Here is a 19,128-nt window from a genome sequence, read left to right as displayed (position 1 = left end):
TTGGCTTTGCAATTAGTGCACTCAACTTCCACAGCATTTTCTTCAATCATCCCAACATATGCCATGCACTCATTGCAATAGAAATGTTGGCTCTTTGTTTCCCCATAACTAAAGTTCTTAAAGAAAGCATACTTTGTTGATGGGAATCCTGTACCATTAGGCAAGTGTGCCTCAACAAGCTTTAGCACACTCTCCGTGGCCTCCTTCGATGCCGAATGCCTCAGGCTGTGTGCCATGATTAGCAGAACGCTTTCTGCTTTGCTTAGTCTTGCACCCGGGTACAGCGGATCATCCTGCAAAAATAAATGTAGGCAAAAATTACTACTGCAATATTTGTCAGTTTTGAAAGTGTTTGGGAATTGCAGTAGCAGCTTAAAAACAAGGCATTATTTGATAAGCCTAAAAGAAATTGCCCGTTATAGCAACCAGAAACGGTACCTTGCAGAAAGAAAACGGATTAAGCACAGTAAACGAGTGACCAAAGTGCTGCATATGTGTAAGCAGATTCTTACCATTTTTGTCTGTTCCTGCTGATCTGTCCTTTCATCGTTTCCGCCCGATGAGGTTTCCCCGCTGGACGATTCCGACGAAAACTCGTCATCCGACTCGCCGCTGTTGTCGGTCTCGTCACACGAAAGGCTCAACGCAGAAAGCACACCATCTTGACCAGATGCTGCCGCGTTAGGCGGCTCATGCAACGCGGACTCGTTGCTTTGAGCCTCGAGCACTTCTGCCTCTGCCGACACGCCGCTCTCCGATTGCCGCGGATGGCGATAAAGAGCATTGGCAGCGGAAACTCCATCTTCCTGGTCGTCTTCCCTTTCTGCAGCTTTTTTGAAACGATACTTCGACCGCAGTGGTACTTCGCAACTTGGGTCTTGTAGATACCGACCGTACTTTCTCTTGTATGGCATTTTGGATAGCTAGCACATGGGTCGCGCGACTCGATCGGAACGGATTGGGTGGACTGCCAAACCAGATACAACCAGACAGAACTAACGACTCAACCTTACAGGCACAGAGATTACAACGTTACAACACAAGAGATAAATGTATGAAGTGTGCTCCTTCTGCTCTTTGAAGCTAGATAACAACCAGCGCCACTAAACAAGCAGCTTTTGTTTATCTTAATTTTTTAGAACTTTAATTATTATTATTTTGTTGTACAATGTACGTGGTGGCCACGGTGTATTGTTTGACCGGTTTCATTCGAACAGCAGGCTTAGTCCTATTTGTGTTCAGATCGATCTAGTTGGTATTAAGCCTGTCACTTTGTTTCCTATTGGCATATACATACACTGAAGGGATCACATGTAATATTTTGCTGGGTAATTATTCAGGCCTGCCAGAATGTATTTTAACAATTAGCCTAAATGCCAGATGATTTTAATGTGACATCGGTGTTTCACACAGACGCAGTGCTGTTAAACATCACGAAATGAAAAATAATTGCGCATCTAAGGTCCAACCCTGAAGGAAAACTTATTTGTAGTTTAAATTTGTATGATGAATTTAGCGGCCGTTACACTTAATAAAGTATGCCAGAAGACTACACATTCATTGCTACGCAAATGAGATTGCATTAGTGGGATACAATGTGTTTCAGTTAACGAACGACACAGAATTTAGTCCACTGCACCATGCGGACCCCATTTAGCGAAAATTAAAGGAGTGCAGACACCGAAATCTTGTGTGATAATTCTTTTTTTTTTCTTAATTAATGCGCAGTCTTTTAAGAAGCCTAAAACGGCCGTCATTTTCCCTATCTCGTCTGTAGTATCGAAATACCTACAAGCAATGTGGACCGCACACCTCATTCATTCATTCATTCATTCATTCATTCATTCATTCATTCATTAGCGCCAATAAGGCATTAAAGCGGGGGTGATTCGCAATGCAAGGGTGGTGATTGAAAAAGTACATAAGGCAGTACATGTCAAAAGAGTGAAAAAAAGTACTAAAACATTCTCACACACTGATCACGGCAGCAAAACAAGAAAAAGGCGTCATTAGAAACTGTCATTGTAACATACGGCAGTAACTATTCGAACCTGAAATTGTTCATATTTGATTTTCGTAGCTTTATTGATAATATGATCAACTCGAGAAGAAATGTAGTGTGGGCGGAATATATATATATGTCCCGTTCTATATGCCTGTTCTGCAATGTAATATTTTATAAAATGTTTCTAATCTCAGTTTTTGTTCCTACGCTTTTCAAGTGCGCCCCATCCGAGGTACGAGGTACCTTGTCACCAAATTTTGAACTCTAACATTTTTTGTCGTTTTGAAGCCATGGGTCCCATCTTGTACGAGCGTACTTAGCATGGACCGTACATATCTGTTTGATATAGAAGCTGTTTGGCTTTCTGTGGGAAATGCTTGGAATTTCGGCACAGGAAAACCAACACTCTGGAGGCTTTTGCTGTGACGTAATGATTATGTATGTACTGTATATAATCCTGATGTTAAGAAGATACCTGATATACGTCTGAAGACACCCCGCTTTCCGCCGGCTACACCCGGGGGGTGACAGAAGACCTAGCTACGCCTCTGGTCGTAAGTATTGAATGGAAAGAAAACATTTTTTTTTTTCGCTCGCGTAAGAATGACCTTCGTTTTTGCCGTTACTATTATCACGTTATGTTTGTGTGCGGAAGAGGGTGTGCGTTATCAGCAGCACAAGCACGTTGTCTGCGCATGGCGGATTTGTTGGCTTCCTTAGTGCACCACGGCTTGCTTTCACTGCGCCGTGTACACGACATCGCGTATTGTTCACACAGTTCAAATAATTTCGATTTAAATATGTTCCACAACTCTTGCACGTCCTTTGATTCAGTTAGTGTTTCAACACGTCATAGTTTTCATCGAGTGCGAGATATATGTCGCGTGTTTTGGCTTTGTAGTAGTGACACATAAGCCTGGGAACGTTGTTTGGTACTTTTACGTCGTCTATTGGAACTTCGCCTTTACCCTGATCGCTTATCCCGGGCATGACCTGGGTGGACTGCACTACAGCAGGTAGTATATTGTTCCTGCGGGTGGGCTGTGCTACGCATTGATGCAGTGAAAAGGGCGCGAATATGGCAAGCATTTCCTGTTTTGACACATATCCTACCGATTGCTTCGCCATTACGGGACCAATCGAATCCGGGAAGTTTAAAGTCGCCTCCTAGAAACAAGCAATCTGCGTCGACTGTTTCAATGGCGTTCGACAGATGCTAATATTTCGACAGATGCGTTCGACAATTTCAATATTTCTGCCGGCAGGTAAACGTTGACGAACATGACGTGCCACCGACGTCACGGATGCCACCTGAAGCACGAAAACGGTGGTGACAGCAAAACGTGCGTTGAATGCCAATCTCTAAGACCACGTATAATGTCAAACCAAAACCGATTTTGAGAACTCAATATACGTCATGACCGCCATGTTTACAACTTAAATCCATAGTCAGCGGTCAATCCAAGTCTGTAATGTTTGGACTTCGCCAGCCGCCAGGCGGGCCATTCGCATGTTCGCATTCCGAACTTTCTAACCCGACACTTTCCAGCACGAGCGAAATGAGCGAAATGAGCCACGTGTTAATTAAGTGGACTGAAGAACAAAAGTGGGACGTATATCCTATAAGCTGCATAACAGACGTGGCCATAGGATATCGTTTATATACAGACGAAAGCGCCATCGAAGAGTTACGCGGCACTGTGCTGATGTGCACATGGGAGAAAGGCCAAGAGGCTGCCCCTGCTGAGCTTTTGGACGTAGGTGAGATGCCAATGTTTCATTTTTTCATAAATGTTTAACGCAACTGCTTCTGCACCACTTAAGCCGTATTATATATTTTGTGCAGGCAAGCCGCGCGCTCTCGAAAAGAAGCGCGCGCGACTCGTCGCAGCCGCCGTAGGCGACATCGCCGCCGCCGATGACTGCTGCCTTTTGTCGGACGCATCGGGCACTTTCAGTGTTGATGAGGGAGAATCGGTAATTTTTTTGTTTTGCCTAGCGCGTTGTGGCGTGGTAGAGTGCTAATACCGTATTGCGTCACCTCGGAATTGCGCTTGCACTTTGTTATTGGCAACTGTGTCAATCTAAGAACCGTAAATGCAAGGCTTTGTGCAATTTTATTCATTGTAGCGATGACGGTACATGTTGTTCCGAATATGCAATTCATGGCAGCGTGACAGTGACATTAGCCTAACCAGAGACTGAGCATGTGATCATTTAACCTGTTGTTTTATCTTTGTTATTCGCTGATTTAACCCGCGGTTTTATCTGAATTTGCTGAATTAAATTTGCAGACCGCTTCACTGTTGACGAATATAGGACGTTTCAGGGTGAACCACGAGTGTGGCTGTGCTGGTAAACACGTGGTCGGGGATTCGATTGCTGAATGTAGCCGCCACACTCCCAGGAGCGGGGAATGGTGAAATAGTCGTGTGCCGAGCTTTGGGTGCACGTTTAAGTACTACAAGGGGTCCAGATATGATGTTCTCCAATGCAGTTACCCTTAATCCACTGTTGCAGGTCAGGGACACCAAACACCACAATTTAACTTCGTTTGAGGATGTTCTGCAGTGTGCCCATTTTTTATAACTTGTGCTTGTGCGAGTTGGTACTACATGCTGGGAAATTAAAATGGCAAAAGATGGAAGACCAGGAAAAGGAGGCAGACACAGCACTGACTCACAAAAAGGTTTATTTGTCCCAATCATGCAATATATACTTGCACAATCTATAGCAAAAAAAGAAAGAAAAAAACTATGAAAAACATTGTAAAATGAGTAGTCCATCATACACCATCACTGTAAGCCATATAAATTACTTTAGAAGTACTGACTGTTGGGCATGTTGGTAATCCATACTTGAGGAAGAATGGTGCAAATAAACGGGTACAAAATAAAAAAAACGTGGAAGTTTTTCTATCTTGTTCATGTTTGTTTGTGCCATTTTTCCTTGAATACAGATTGCACGTGCAAACATGCAATGCCAAGAAATTACAAAATAAATTTCTTTGTTAGATAAAGCGATTGAAAGCCTGCTAACACATGTTGCCTCGAGAATTTCGTCTGTCAGCTGGTCCTGGGGATGCTTTAAAACATCACAACGCTGAAAGTCAGGCTTGCAGCTACAGTCTTGGCAGTGACTACCATGGTGGCCAGATGTTGTCAAGAGTATGCTGTAGACTTACTCCCCTAGCCACTCATTGAGACAACAGCCTGTTAGGCCATTTTATCACTTGCTGCATGACAGGGGTAGGATATATACCACAACTTCAGAGCAAGGGACGAAATGATTACAGTGTTTCATCTTACAAGCTCAGTTTTCTTGCGCACTTGTGTTTACGGCCCTGCACAACCTAACCAGCCTTTCAGGTGTAGAAAAAAAAAAACCATTACATATGGCGGCAATATTTCAGAAGTTGTAGGCCATGCCGTGAAGGCACAAAACAATGACAAGATTTCTTCTGTCTCACACCTTTGTCTAGCTTGAGTGAGCATCCCAGGACTCATTCTGACAGTTTTGAAACTGTTTTTCGCTGCTTGCTTTAATTCATGAAGTTCCTGAGGGTAGGTCCATTAGATTCTTGGATTTAATATTAACATTGCGTCCTATCCACACTCTTTGGGCATATCAGCCTTGTCCTGACAAGCCATTGCTCCCTTTTGGATCTATGCACACAAAGGTTGTAAAGTGGGCCATTGTGAAGACTTGCTACACTAATGCCCTGCAAAAGTCTTGCCATCTCAAAATCTTGTTCAACTTTAAGAAGCAAACTGGAACGCCTCATAAAGGCTGGGTTCTTTTGTTATGTTTTGACATTTGCCAAGTGCCTGCTGAAAGAAACAGAAATGAGTCCTGGGATGCTCACTTGAGCTCGTCAAAGGGGCGAGACAAAAGAAGTTTTGTCATCATTCTGCACATCTACGGCATCGCACACAACCTCAAATGTGTCGCTGGTGGATGTAATGTTTTTTCTGCAGATTAAAGGCTACTTAGGTTGTGTAGGGCCGTAAATCCAAGTGCTAAATAAAACCAAGCTTGCAAGATGAAACACTGCAATTATGTCGTCTCTTGCTTTGAAGCGGTGGTGTAATCCCTGCCCCTGTTTTGCGGCAAGCGGTATATCAGCCAAACAGGCCGTTGTCTCAATAAGCGGTTAAAGGAGCATGCCTGCAGCATATTCTCAGTGACATCTGGTAACCTTTGTATTCACTGCCGAGACTGTGGCTGTGTGCCTGACTTTCGGCATTGACATTGTGATACGTCACTGGGACCAGCTGACCAGAGAAATTCTAAAGGATTTGGAGATGGCTAGGCTAGGCAACGTGGCCTTCCTTCATGTGTGTCAGCAGGCTTTTGATTGCTTTATCTAACAAAGAAATTGATTTTCTTGTTTCTGGACTTTGCAAGTCTGTGCACAGAATTTGTACGTCTTACAGTGATAGTGTTTGAATGAACTATTCCTTTTATTATCTTTATCATTGTTATTACTTTCATGGTTTTTTCCTTCCTCTGTTATTTACTGTGCAAGTATATATTGCGCGGTTGTGGCAAATAAATCTTCTTAGTCAGGGCCGCATCTGTATCCTTCTTTTACTGGTGTTCCGTACTGATGTTCGTGCTGATTTGAATTCCAATTATTTGTCACTTTAGGTTATTTTGACAGCGCTCAAAAACAGCACATCTGTGCAATCTCTTCGTTGGCATGCATGGAGGTTAGGTAAGTTGAGAACAAATGCCTGCTATGGTTTCCATGTGTGACCTTAGTGGAAGGTGGAATCTTCAGTCACTCAGTACGTGGATGGTTATACCACAGTCAGGCATGCAAATTTAGTGTCATTTGCAGGCTGTTGCACAGCAAGGTTTAGTGACACACAGTGTAGAATGCTCTTGCCAGTGTGTGCATCTGTCACACTCACTTCGCCCATCAAAGCTGTGTAACCTTGATAGCAGTGCTTCAAAAAATACATTACTCTAGTTGCAGGGTCGGCACTTGTTCTGAAAATATTTTTGTATGATTTCAATGTTACATGTATTACCACATTACATTCCATGAGTAGTCATCTGCAATCAAAATTGTCCTTCCTTAGCTTGGCTTCAATAAAGTGTTGTGTTGTATTAGGTTGTAATGATGGATTGTGTTAAGGTATGAGACCATGTTTAGAAAAAAAAAAAGCTTTGAATAAGAGTATGAAGGCTGATTATTAGGCTCTCTTACAGAGCACATTCTTCTGGGAAAACTAGTGTTGTATAACCTGTAAAAAATATTTTTTCTGGTTTGTAAACAAAGTGGCTCACACCAGCACTTGTAACATAAATTTAGCCTGCCATAGTAAAAAATATTTTTGGCAATCGCTTGGGAGAGATATTAACCTGTGCAATGAACCAAAACTAAGAAGTTCTGAAGTCCTGGGAGTGTGATCTTCAAAAAAAAGGGGGGGGGGGGGGGGGCTCTCTTGATAGATGCGCATTGCTATTAAGATGGACCCATACTGAAGGTTATTGTGCAAATTTTTTTGGGATGTTCATTGCACTTTAATACTTTGCAAAGTGCAACGTATAATTAAAAAATATTAAGTAGAAAACAGTTATGTCTGTTAATGTACGAAAGATCTGCATAAAAAAATTTCTTTTGAGAAAAAAAAAAGTTTGAAATAACTGCACTGCTCACAATAAACACTCAGGTAAGCTAAAATTTACCGAAATCTTAGCTTTTCTGCTCATGGTTTTTGTTTTTGTCTACTTTTGCTCTTAGGACACCTTATAATTCTAGTTCATTTCACAGCATCAGTACTGTAATGGAATGCCTTCACATTAAGTGGCTGGGGAATTGTGAGACAAGCTTTTATTGTGTTAATGCCAGGTTCTATTGTAACTGGTTTCCGCATATGAAGTACTTCTCGTGAAATTGCTGAAATGACAGAAAGCATCAGATTCAGCAAAGTTGAGTCGGAACGCTCAGATAGGTGTCTTTTCTAACTCTTTGCATATTCATACTCCATATTTTAAGGAGTCATTTAAGTCTAGACAGTGTTTCATAAAGTACCAAGGTCTGTTCTATTTTGCTTCCAGTGCAGAACTTGATTTTACAATATCTTGCACCCTCCAAATGTAAAATTCACGCACAAACTCCTCTGGTAGTTGCCTAAGTATGCGTAAGCATTGTGCCACTTGGTCATCTCAACACAGCCTGGTGTCACTGTCAATGTCATGAAACTTGATCTGACCATTATAAACCCTTATCGAACATGATCCGAGCCCTGCAAACTCTTTATCAGTCCTTATTAACATGGATGTCCTGTGAGTAGAAGTAATGTCCCCTGTATTGTCGTTGGTGTCATTGTTTTTTGGCTTCTTATGCTATGATTAACAGAATTAGCCAAGTTACTTTCCATAACTGTATTCCAAAATAATGCCTTCTCATGGTTAACACGAAACTAAAGTGCAGTTTTCGTTTAGTGATGATGCATGAAGCATAGCCAAATATTTCATATTGTTTTTCACGCTTTACATGTTAGTCTATAAAACAGTATGTTTGAATTGTTTGTCAATAAACCACTGTAGGTGTGCACCACATGTGAGCAGCTGAGGGAAGAGTTGGCAGCCCTCAAGCGAAGAAATCAAGAATTGGAGGAACTGCATGGTAGGCTTTCTTACTGTTTTTCACATTATTTGCCATATGGTGAGGCTGCCACCAGAAGCTTTTAGAAAATTTACGCCTTAGTTCTACCTTATTTGAATGAGGCCAAATTATTTTTTTTTTTAGAATGCCACAAGATGGTGAAAAAGCTAAAAAAAATGATTGAGGACGATGTCATCGGGGGTAGTGTGAAGCCATGCCCAAAGGTAAGACCTATGTTTAATGTGTGTATAATGTATAATTTTTGTAAATGTGTCTGCCATCTATATAGGGCCCGACATCTGGTCTAACGTCGCAATCAAAAATCCAGTTCCTATGTGTTGTCTGTCCATATAATGATATATGTGAAATTTTACAGATGAACATTATTGCAACAAACTCCCTTAAATTCACGAAATAGTTTGTTGTCAACATTCGCTACATAAAGTTACACTGAAAAACCTAACAGTAGTGCATATGAGTTGGCAGCCAGCATAGAATTCATCAGACATGTGAACGAAAGCAACTGTTCTTTGTGGCAAAAAGGACATAGGCAGCACTGCTTGTTTTTCCACATTAATGGTGCATCATGTTATGCCTTGCTTCACACTTGCAAGGCATTTCATATACTCTAGCCCAGTGCTTTCCATTATGGTAAAATAATGCCACACCGGAGTTAAGGTAGCTGCAGCCTCACAAGAAGTTGGGAGCGTAGGAGTCTTCAAAGTCCACAGTTTCAGCCTTGCAGGGTGCTGATGTGTAACCTTGGCAGCAATTTTCAAATCGGTCAGTCTATCAGCCACGTGTGACGTGCGTAGCATTTTCTTTGTGCACAACAGGGCTCCAGTGTGTGCCCGTGCCCATCCTCTCCAGTTTGGCTGCGCTGCATAGTGCGGACCGACCAGTTTTGCCCTTCACCTGCTTGACCAATGGATAATAGCCACATCAAATTTGCACATTCTGAAGTGTTGTCAATAGCTTGTCTCCCATGGCATCTAGCCAGGAGCAGCCTGGAGGGGGTGTGCGCTGGTAAGGATACATGTGGTCTGACCTTAAATTTTGCCTGCTTCGAAGCTAGTTTTGTTCAAAGCTAATTGAAATTAGCGAGGCTCAGCAGCTACGACACTCATAAGCAGGTGGTCAAAGTTTAATTCTTGCGTGGGCGGTGGCAGCCAAGCATGAGCAGAAGATAGCCAGTTTTCTCTAGAAATGTATGTAATTTTTATCAAAATTCAAAACCAGCTTTTTGCTTACTTGAGCCTGTTTAATAAAGTGCTTCAATAAATACACACTGTAACTGTAGGAAGAAACGGACGGATACACTCTTCTTGATTGGTATCAGCCAATAGCAGACGGCATATTTAAGCTGGTGACAGTTTCAAAGTGGGTGAAAAGGCCTCGTTTGAAAAGAGTTTTTGAAAAGTACTTGACTTCACACTCTACTTGTGAGCTACATGCTCTGCGCACGACTGAAAAATTTGGCTGAGATGTTCACAGTAGCATATGCCATCCATGGACTGCATTCCTTCAATAACCTCGATGGGCAGTTCAGGACCCATTAGGTGGGAGGTGGGTTAAAAAAAAAAAGATATCTTTGAGATGTGGGGCTGAAAACTTTATATATGTAATGTGACGAGCTTACTTTGAACATGCAGCCTATCTTTGTTTATGTCCTCTGGTTCTAGTTTTATCCGAGCTTCCTTTACATAATTTTTTCAAAGATTTGCAGAATACCAGTTCCTGAAATTTTGCTGAACAGGGTACCAATACCTTCTGTATGATTCAAGAGTGAAATTAGACCAACCTTATTGGTTTGGCTTGCCTAGAACAATAGCTGCAAGATTTCAAAGTTACTCGCCAAAAGAGCACCTTTTCGAGTTTCAGATTAAATTCCATACCTCGCAGTAGCCCCTAATCTTCGCAGGAGATAATTAAGGGAAGCTTGCATAGAACTTGAACAAAGAAGATAGATGAAAATGACCTTATATATTCAAAATAAGCACATAATATTACATATATGTACAAGTTTTCAGCACTATAACTCGCAGAATAACCATTAAAAAAATTTTTGGTATGCACTCACATTCCCTTTTAAGAAAGGGATTGTACAGAAAATCCATGTTATGCTTACAGTTGACACCTTCTATGACTACATAGTTGTCTTGGGAGTCTTGTGCAAAATTGCAACACATGGCTTCAACAACTCAGCTTGAACCTGCCGTGGTTGCTCAGTGGCTATGGCGTTAGGCTGCTGAGCACGAGGTCGCGGGATCGAATCCCGGCCACGGTGGCCACATTTCGATGGGGGCGAAATGCCAAAACACCCGTGTACTTAGATTTAGGTGCACGTTAAAGAACCCCGGGTGGTCGAAATTTCCGGAGTCCTCCACTACGGCGTGCCTCATAATCAGAAAGTGGTTTTGGCACGTAAAACCCCATAATTTAATTCAGCTTGATTTCCGATTAAGGCTCTTGGATTTCAGCTTCCATACGGTATATTGGCTCAGTTTAGAAATGTGAGCGGAGAAATGTGAAAACAATTTTTGCTAGAGTTCGGCAATAAAGTTGGATGACAAAGAAAGACCTACACTGACTAAATAAAACTTGAAAGCAAAATGTTGTGGCTTCCAAGCCCCATATTAAGGCTTACACAGATGTTTAATAGAAAGCAGCATTTATATGCCACATTACGTTCCTTATTTCACAAAGACTTGTGAACAAGTTCAGAAGTCCAACAACTTTGTAGTCACGAGTTCGATGAAAGCCTGTCTGGTCAGGATGAAACATGATAAAGAAAGATGTACACTGACCAAAGAAAACTTTAAATGCAAGGCGTTTTGGCTTTCATATGAAAACCTTGGGAAAGCCTTCCTATGAGGCTTGGAAGCCGAAACGTCTTGCTTTAAAGTTTTATTTGGTCAGTGTAAGTCTTTCTTTGTCATGTTTCATCCTGACCAGATGGGCTTCTGTAAAACTTTCGATTACAAAGTTGTTGGACTTCTAAACTTGTTCAGAAGGCTTCGCAAAATAAGGAATGTAATGTGGCATATAACTGCTGTTTTCTATTAACCACCTTGTTAAAAAATGTAAGCTGAATAATTCTTTAAATAGGAATTTGGCAGTTCTTTATGTGCATTGGTGCTGTATTGCCAAAGTTTAATTTTGTGTGCGCTTTGTCACTGTTCGGCATTTTTCGCAGATGGACATCGGAGGCGGAGTTGTCGTAGACAACGCAGTAATTGAAGGACTGCGCCGCAATTGCCCTGGGGCCCCTGCTAAGTTTGCAAGGGGCCTCATGCGGCATCTGTTCACAGCAGAGGAGCTGCGTGGCAAATCACTGTTTGGACGGCGGTCCAATGCGCATCCTTGTGCACCTCAACGGGAATGCCTGGACCCTGTCAAAGTGAATGCCATTATCGGTAAGCCATTTTCCCATTTTACTGTGAGCACGTATGTCAGCAGTATGTATGTAAGTTCATGATTTGGCACAAATTATGTGCTTTTATTTGCAGACCTAATTTTGATCCTTTATGATTCGCGTGAGCAAACAAGCATTGACCGCACGTTATATTAGCGCCTTATAACAGCAGCAAGTGCTGAGATAGGCAGTCATATGTGCACATATGCAATGCATCGTTCGGTGCAACTCTCTGCTGTGCTCCCCCCCTTAGGAGGGCACCTGCTCTGTATTCATGAGGCTCCATCATCAACACAACTTCCTGACCATACTTTGTGCATGCTGATAAATTCCCATTATTAATTTTATTCATTCCCTGGTGCGTGCATATCTGCAATGCACTTCCAATTTTCCTTTTGCATTACTGCACCAATAAGTACAACATTTATTATCTGGCACAGTTCTCTCACACTCGCCTTTTCAGGTGACCTTAAAGGGGGCATGACATGATCACCTAACATTTTGCAGTTTTCCGCGAGAAATTGTAATGAAGGGTCTGTTATGGCTATACACATTTAAAAACTGGGCGGTAAAAGCACATTTCTGTCCAAAATATGAGCAAGAACTCGCTGGCTCTAAGCGCCGCCCTCTGGCGCCCACCGCCATATTGCCAATCCATGCGTGATGTCATTTGCTGCATAAAACCGAGCGATCGTCTGGTACAAGATCAGCCACTGCACCACGTGAGGGCGGAGCATAGCTGCCGTCTGAACACCAACTTCGCGTGATCAAGCAAGCAATGAATCTGAGCAGCAGAAGCAGTGAAAGCGCTATGCATTTCGACTTCGACCTCATTGCCACCAGCTCAGTGAGGAAACATGGCCTCCGAGGTATGTGCACACCAGCCATGGGCTAAGCTGGCATATGCACATCTTCGAGGTCACGGCCAAAGACAGCCTAGTAAACATAGTCAATGTAAGATGATGACATTGGTACTGAGCGAAATCACTGAGTGAAAGTGCGCTCAGCCAGTGAACTTCTCACAGTGGCCACAGTGTCTATGCTACGTAGCACACTGCAGCTGTAGTGGGTATGTGCAGCATTTGCTTCGTGCACGACAGGGCTTCAGTGTGGGCTTGTGCACATGTGGTCCAGTCCGGCCATGCTACAGACCGGCTTTGCCCGCAGATTGATCAACGGATAGTGGTCAAATCCAACTGGTGCATATTGAAGTGCAAAGTCTGCCAAGGCATCTAACCAGGAGCTGCGACAAGTGACAGTGCGCTGGCAAGCGTGCGTATGTTCTGACCAAGTATTGTGTGGTTCTAGGCTAGTTGAAGGCTCCAAACTAATCGAAATTGGTGAGACCCGACCAAGCTGATGGCCATGACACCAATAAGCAGGGTAGCCAAAGTTTAATTCCCATGCGGGCGGCCGGAGCCATTCATACGTGAGCAGATAATAGTCGGCTTCTTGCAGAAGTGCGTAATTATTATCAAAATTTAAAAGCAGATCTTTGCTTACTCCAGCCTGTTTAAACTTCACCAAAAATTCTCTCAGTAACAAAAGGGAAAAGGGCACTGATCCAAACACCCTTCTTGATTGATGTCAGCTATTAGCCAATAGCAGCCACATTTTCTGGGCACTTTATTACGAAATAAATTGTCCGGAAAAGAGTGACGGGCAGGCTTCTGTTGAAAAGAGAGCATTTGAGAGGACAAAGACTTTGCACTCCGCTTGCGAGCTCCACATGCCGTACCTGAATGCAAAACCTGGCTGAAATGTTCACAGCAGCAAATGCTATCTGAAGACTTTATTTCACCATGCCTGAGTGGTGGTTCAGGACCCCTTTAAAAGAAAACTAAGATGTGTGCAAGCCACTGCGCTGCACTTCTGGTAAATGCTTGTGCATATTCCTTGTACGAGAGCAGCCATAGTTGTGCAACATTTTTGCCTCAAATCATTTGTAGTGTGTCATTCAACCAATGCTCACTGTGCATGGATACTGTAATTAACGTGGAAAGTTGGGCTAGTTGGTGTTGATGCATTTGCTGTGACATAGGTACTAGCGCGAACAAGACTACAGAAAAATGGTGGGACAGGCCAGAGCGCTAGTTTTTGAACTGTTGAAAAAGTAGTGCTCTGTCCTGTCCCACCCTTTTTCCATAGTCTTGTCCACGCTAGCAACTATGTCACAGCACATGGATGCTGTAAACACTGCCAGTCATACAGGTGTCGCTACTGCAGTTGGTAAGCATCTCTTAGCTGATAAAGTCTAAAGAGGAAGAAGGTTTGCCACTTGAGGTAAGGAAAGGCAGTAAAGAGAGAAATTATTGCTGACAGCTGCTACATTTCACTACTTAAGGATGCTGAAACTTCACAGTTACGTTGTCTGTTCAAAAAATAACTAACAATCTGTTTACTAATTTCTCTGCAACTTCTAGCAATAATAAATTTGTTGCAACTACCGTAAAAACCCGCATACAGTATGAACTTGCATATAGTGCGAGGTGAAATTTTTGAGACGCGAAATGGGAAAAGAAATTTTTGTCCACGTATAATACGAGTTAGGAAACTCTGAGGAAAAAATTTATTTAAATTGCACTCCGCACTTCAGTCACTGTCTTCCTCAGCTGCGCTCTCTTCGGATAGTTCCTTGTCGGACATATCTTCCCAGAGGTACTCATCCTCTGTGCCATCGAGCGTGTTCAAGATGCCGCACTTCTTGAATGTGCAACGCACAAGGTCCTCTGGTATGCTGGCCCATGCATCCATAATCCACTTGCGTAGCGTGGCTGGCGAAGCCCGCTTCAGCAGACCCGCTCGGCGTCACTGCAGGCTCACCTGCGCGCATCCAATCTACGTAAAACCGTTTGACTGCTTCCTTGAACGGCTTGTCCCCCAGTCATCTAAAGGCTGCAGCTGCGACATCCCACCTGGGATAATGATGAGTTCAGTGCCGGATTGGCGCAACAGCCTCTTCATTGAGTTGGCCAAATAATGAAATGCGTCCAGCACAAGGATAGACAGGAACAACAACAGTGCGCCGGGCCGCCTACACCAGACGGACTTTATCCAGTCGAACACAAGATTCTCGTTTATCCAGCCTTTCTCATGGCATCTCAAGACCACATTTTTTTGGCAGGACCTCACCTTTAGGCACTGTCTTGCGCTTGAAGACGACATAGGGCAGGAGCTTGTGTCTGACTGCCGTGCACGACAGGACGGTAACTTCGTGTTTTTTCACGGCCAGAGGACCAGACATAAACTTGTTTAGAGCCCTTGTTATGCACGTTGAGGGGTGATGGCATGTCCAGATAAACCGGCGTTTGGTCAGCATTGCTGATTTGTCCTAGCTGGAAGTTCTTGGACATGCGCAGTGAAATAACGTGGTGCTGGAAAGCCACAGCTCTTCGAACGATTCGGGCAGCTTTTGCGAAATCGAAGTTTGGCAACGTAAGGAAAATCCAGCAAGGCACGTGTAGTGATAAATCCAGTGCTTGCTTGCTTTGATGGTGGAGCGCGGTAGCTTTTTTTTCTCTAGCAAGCTCCTTAGCTTTTGCCTGTGTAAGCTCCACACTCACAGCTAGATGCGCGGCTCACTGTTTGCGTATGAACTCCGTCAGGCCTAGTTCGATTTCAGGGAATGTCCCACTTTTCGGGTCGTGAAAGCTTCTTCGCGTTCCCCTGCACGTGAAAAGGGCTTCCTTCTGTCGACGCCATCCGTGAATGCTTCCCTCGACGCCAAACTGCCTTCCGGCCGCACTGTTGTCAATGTCCTGTGCGGCTAAAATAACCTGTCTCTAGAAGGTAGTCGAGTACTGTTTTCTTGGTCTTTTAATGCAGAATTAAAAAGATGCACTTCGCGAAGTGTGGTTTGCACGTGTGCTGCCCAGGTGCACACTCAACAATAAAGAAACGATGCTGTAGTCGGGCAGCAATAACGAAACCAAGCTGTAGCTATGCAGCAATAAGGAAACGAAACCGTAGCCACTCAGCAATAAGGCAGTCAAGCCATAGCCACGCAGCATTAACGGAACCAAAACTTCTAGCCCAAATTTCTGACTGAAATTTTCATTCGGATCCACATATAGTACAAGGCGAAAATTTGGGACGCTAATAGGAAAAAATTATATGCGGGTTTTTACGGTATGTGGTTTCAAGCACCTTATTTCTTCTGCCTGGCCTATAGAACTTCTATGCAATAAACTTTAAAATTTGTGTAATTCCTGAGCGTAATTATTTTTCCATTTTTCACATGCCAAGTAGCAATACGGACCAATTTTAATGATTACCGAATTTAAAATTTTCTGCACTTAAAACTCAGTTCAGGGTACTCCTTAATGTACATGCACTAATCCTAGATTAGAAATTGGTAATTATTTCAAAAACTCAAAAAGCACAAATATACTGTCCCTGTTTATGTGACAGTGACATTGTGACTATGTTCCAAATATGACAAACTGGAAGTTGTCCAACTTATTTTGCAAAAACAATCATAAAGGTCTTATTGGCCCCATGCAATGAATACTTACATGTATGGTTATCATGATTGCTCAAAGTGTGAAGCTCCACAGGAGAAATTAAATACTAGCGTAGTTAAGCACAGTGCATACCAACTATTGCCATCAGTGCAGGGAACAATAATTTTTTTTACCCACTGAACAATAGAAGCCAGTAGGTCATTCCCTTTGTCTTCCAAAAATGCATTTGCTATGCACAGTGTGATATCTGTGTAGCAGTCATAGTTCATGGTTGTTCCTACTTGCTTATGTTATAAGCGGGAAGTGACTGCGTTGCTGTCTTGGGGCCATGTTCAACAATCGCTCTTAGAGATACTTTTAGGTCACTAGCAACGACATGTTAGCACCATGGGCATTGGTTCATTGCTAGTGTCACAAAATCTCTGGAAAGCAAAAGTATATTCAAAAGTGATTGTCTAAGAACTGCCCTTCTTCGCTACAGAGTGGGCAGGGAGGTCTGCTGCTTTATTGTTACAATTTGTACATAATATTTCCTGAAATACTGAAAGGAAACTTAGCATAGTGCCACAACTATATACATATAAATATTTATGGCATGTTTGTGCTGAATGTTCATTGCATCTTCTTAAAGATAATTTCAATTGTATTTTGCAGGCTTCACCGTTGCAGAGTTCCAGGCGGACCCTATGAGGCTGAAAAGTAGCCTGTCGTCGCTGCTTTCGCGGGAAGTAAAGTAGCTCGCATCAGAGCAGCAGCTGAAGCGCTCCGTACAGGTCAGGCTGGTGGTGTAAACTGAAATGCTAAGGCAAAATTTGTTTTTTGTTTGTGTATTTACTTATTTATTTATTTATTTATCATGCATACCTTACAAGCCTCCTGGGAGGAATATTGTTACTTCAAACTAGACATGTCATTCAAAAAGGGAAGAAAAAACATCCAGACAGCTCAGTAACATAATCATATTTTATTAGGCAATACACTTATACAAATAAAAGAAATGGCAAAATTTCAAGAAACGAAGTTGTATTGTTTTTGACCTTTAACTCTTCAATAAAAAACTAGATAACTATTCTATTAGTTGCATCTGATGCCATACTAAGGTTGGCAAAGTTTTTGCAATAAAGGGAGAATTCACCCCTTCATAGCAATTGCTACAAAGGGAACCCATACGGGTTCCACGAAAGAAAAGTCTCGTAGTTGAAGAAAAATTCCAACAGTGGTCCCAGGACTCGAACCCGGGACCACCGCCTTTCCGGGGCAGCCGCTCTACCATCTGAGCTAACCAGGCGGCTAGCGGAGGGCAGGGCGAAGTTGAATTTGTCAATAACTCGAAGCAAAGGCAAGAGTTTGACGTAATAGTTCTGCAGAAACCCGCAAGGTGGAGAGAAGTAATAAAGGGAAAATTAGACATCCACCCATTCGTAGCAATTGCTACAAAGGAAACCCATACGGGTTCAACGAAAGAAAAGCCTCGCAGTTGAAGAAAAATTCGTCCTGGTCCGGGACTCGAGCCCGGGACCACCGCCTTTCCGTGGTCCCGGGTTCAAGTCCCGGATCAGGACAAATTTTTCTTCAACTGCGAGGCTTTTCTTTCGTTGGACCCGTATGGGTTTCCCTTGTAGCAATTGCTACGAACAGGCGGATGTCTGATTTTCCCTTTATTACTTCCTTCTCTCCACCTTCCAGGTTTCCACAAGACTATTACTTCAAAGTTTTTGCTTAGGTATTGCATGCGTTAGTCTGGTTTGTATTCCCACCCTAATTTTGGAATGTTGTCTGATCTCAATTTATCTTCTTTTAACAAAATACAAGCTTTTAAAACTTTTTTGTCTTCGTCAAGCTTCTTTTTGTCAGGTGTCAACTCTAGTCGAGTCTTGCAATGTTATTTCTTGTTCCATACTCTAGTACCACCAGCTTGACCTGAGGTGCGCATTGGCAGCTACAGTTTATGTGTGCATGTTTGTGCATCCTAATTTGCTGCAGAAGACATGTCTTGTGCAGTATGGTCTAGTCTTTCAGTGCAATAAATGTTTAAAACAAGTCACTTCGTTGTAGTGCCAATTTTTTTGCGCTCATATACTGTGGTCTCTAAATGCTACAGTGAATTTCTCTAGAACTTTGGTAAAGAGTGAGCAATATACTTATAGACATGGGTTCTACAGACATTTGCCTTATAGGGTCTCAAAAGCAACCGCATAGAATTTTCCATTAAAATTTGCTTTTAGCAAATTTAAAGGAATGCTATAGAGATTTGTCTTTACTGTGCTTAAAGGAACTCTATAGAAATTTGTCTTTAGGATCTCTAAGGGAACTACGTAGGAATGTCCTATAGAAATTTGTCTTTAGGATCTCAAAAGGAACTACGTAGGAATGTTCTATAGAAATTTGCCTTTAGGATCTCTAAAGAAACTATGTAGGAATGTTCTATAGAAATTTGTCTTTAGGATCTCTAAAGAAACTATGTAGGAATGTTCTATAGAAATTTGTCTTTAGGATCTCTAAAGGAACTACGTAGGAATGTTCTATAGAAATTTGTCTTTAGGATCTTTAAAGCAACTCGATAGAAATGTTCTATAGAAATTTGTCTTTAGGATCTCAAAAGAAACTACGTAGGAATGTTATATAG

At 42.5% G+C, this 19,128-nt stretch overlaps 1 protein-coding gene across 1 annotated transcript; it reads left to right on the top strand.

The window, feature by feature from the left end:
- The first annotated feature begins 3,509 nt into the window (after window positions 1–3,509).
- Window positions 3,510–17,913, top strand: LOC142590999 (uncharacterized). The gene is made up of 6 exons (XM_075703374.1): window positions 3,510–3,766; window positions 3,852–3,982; window positions 8,567–8,645; window positions 8,769–8,848; window positions 11,821–12,040; window positions 17,157–17,913. Exons 1-6 carry the CDS (start codon window positions 3,565–3,567, stop codon window positions 17,237–17,239), a joined length of 795 nt encoding a protein of 264 aa, XP_075559489.1. The 5' UTR covers window positions 3,510–3,564; the 3' UTR covers window positions 17,240–17,913.
- The last annotated feature ends 1,215 nt before the right edge of the window (window positions 17,914–19,128 follow it).

Source organism: Dermacentor variabilis, chromosome 8 (genome assembly GCF_050947875.1).
Source record: "Dermacentor variabilis isolate Ectoservices chromosome 8, ASM5094787v1, whole genome shotgun sequence".
Lineage (NCBI taxonomy): Eukaryota > Metazoa > Arthropoda > Arachnida > Ixodida > Ixodidae > Dermacentor > Dermacentor variabilis.
Note: the sequence above shows the minus strand (reverse complement) of the source record. Positions and strands in the feature narration are given on the sequence as shown.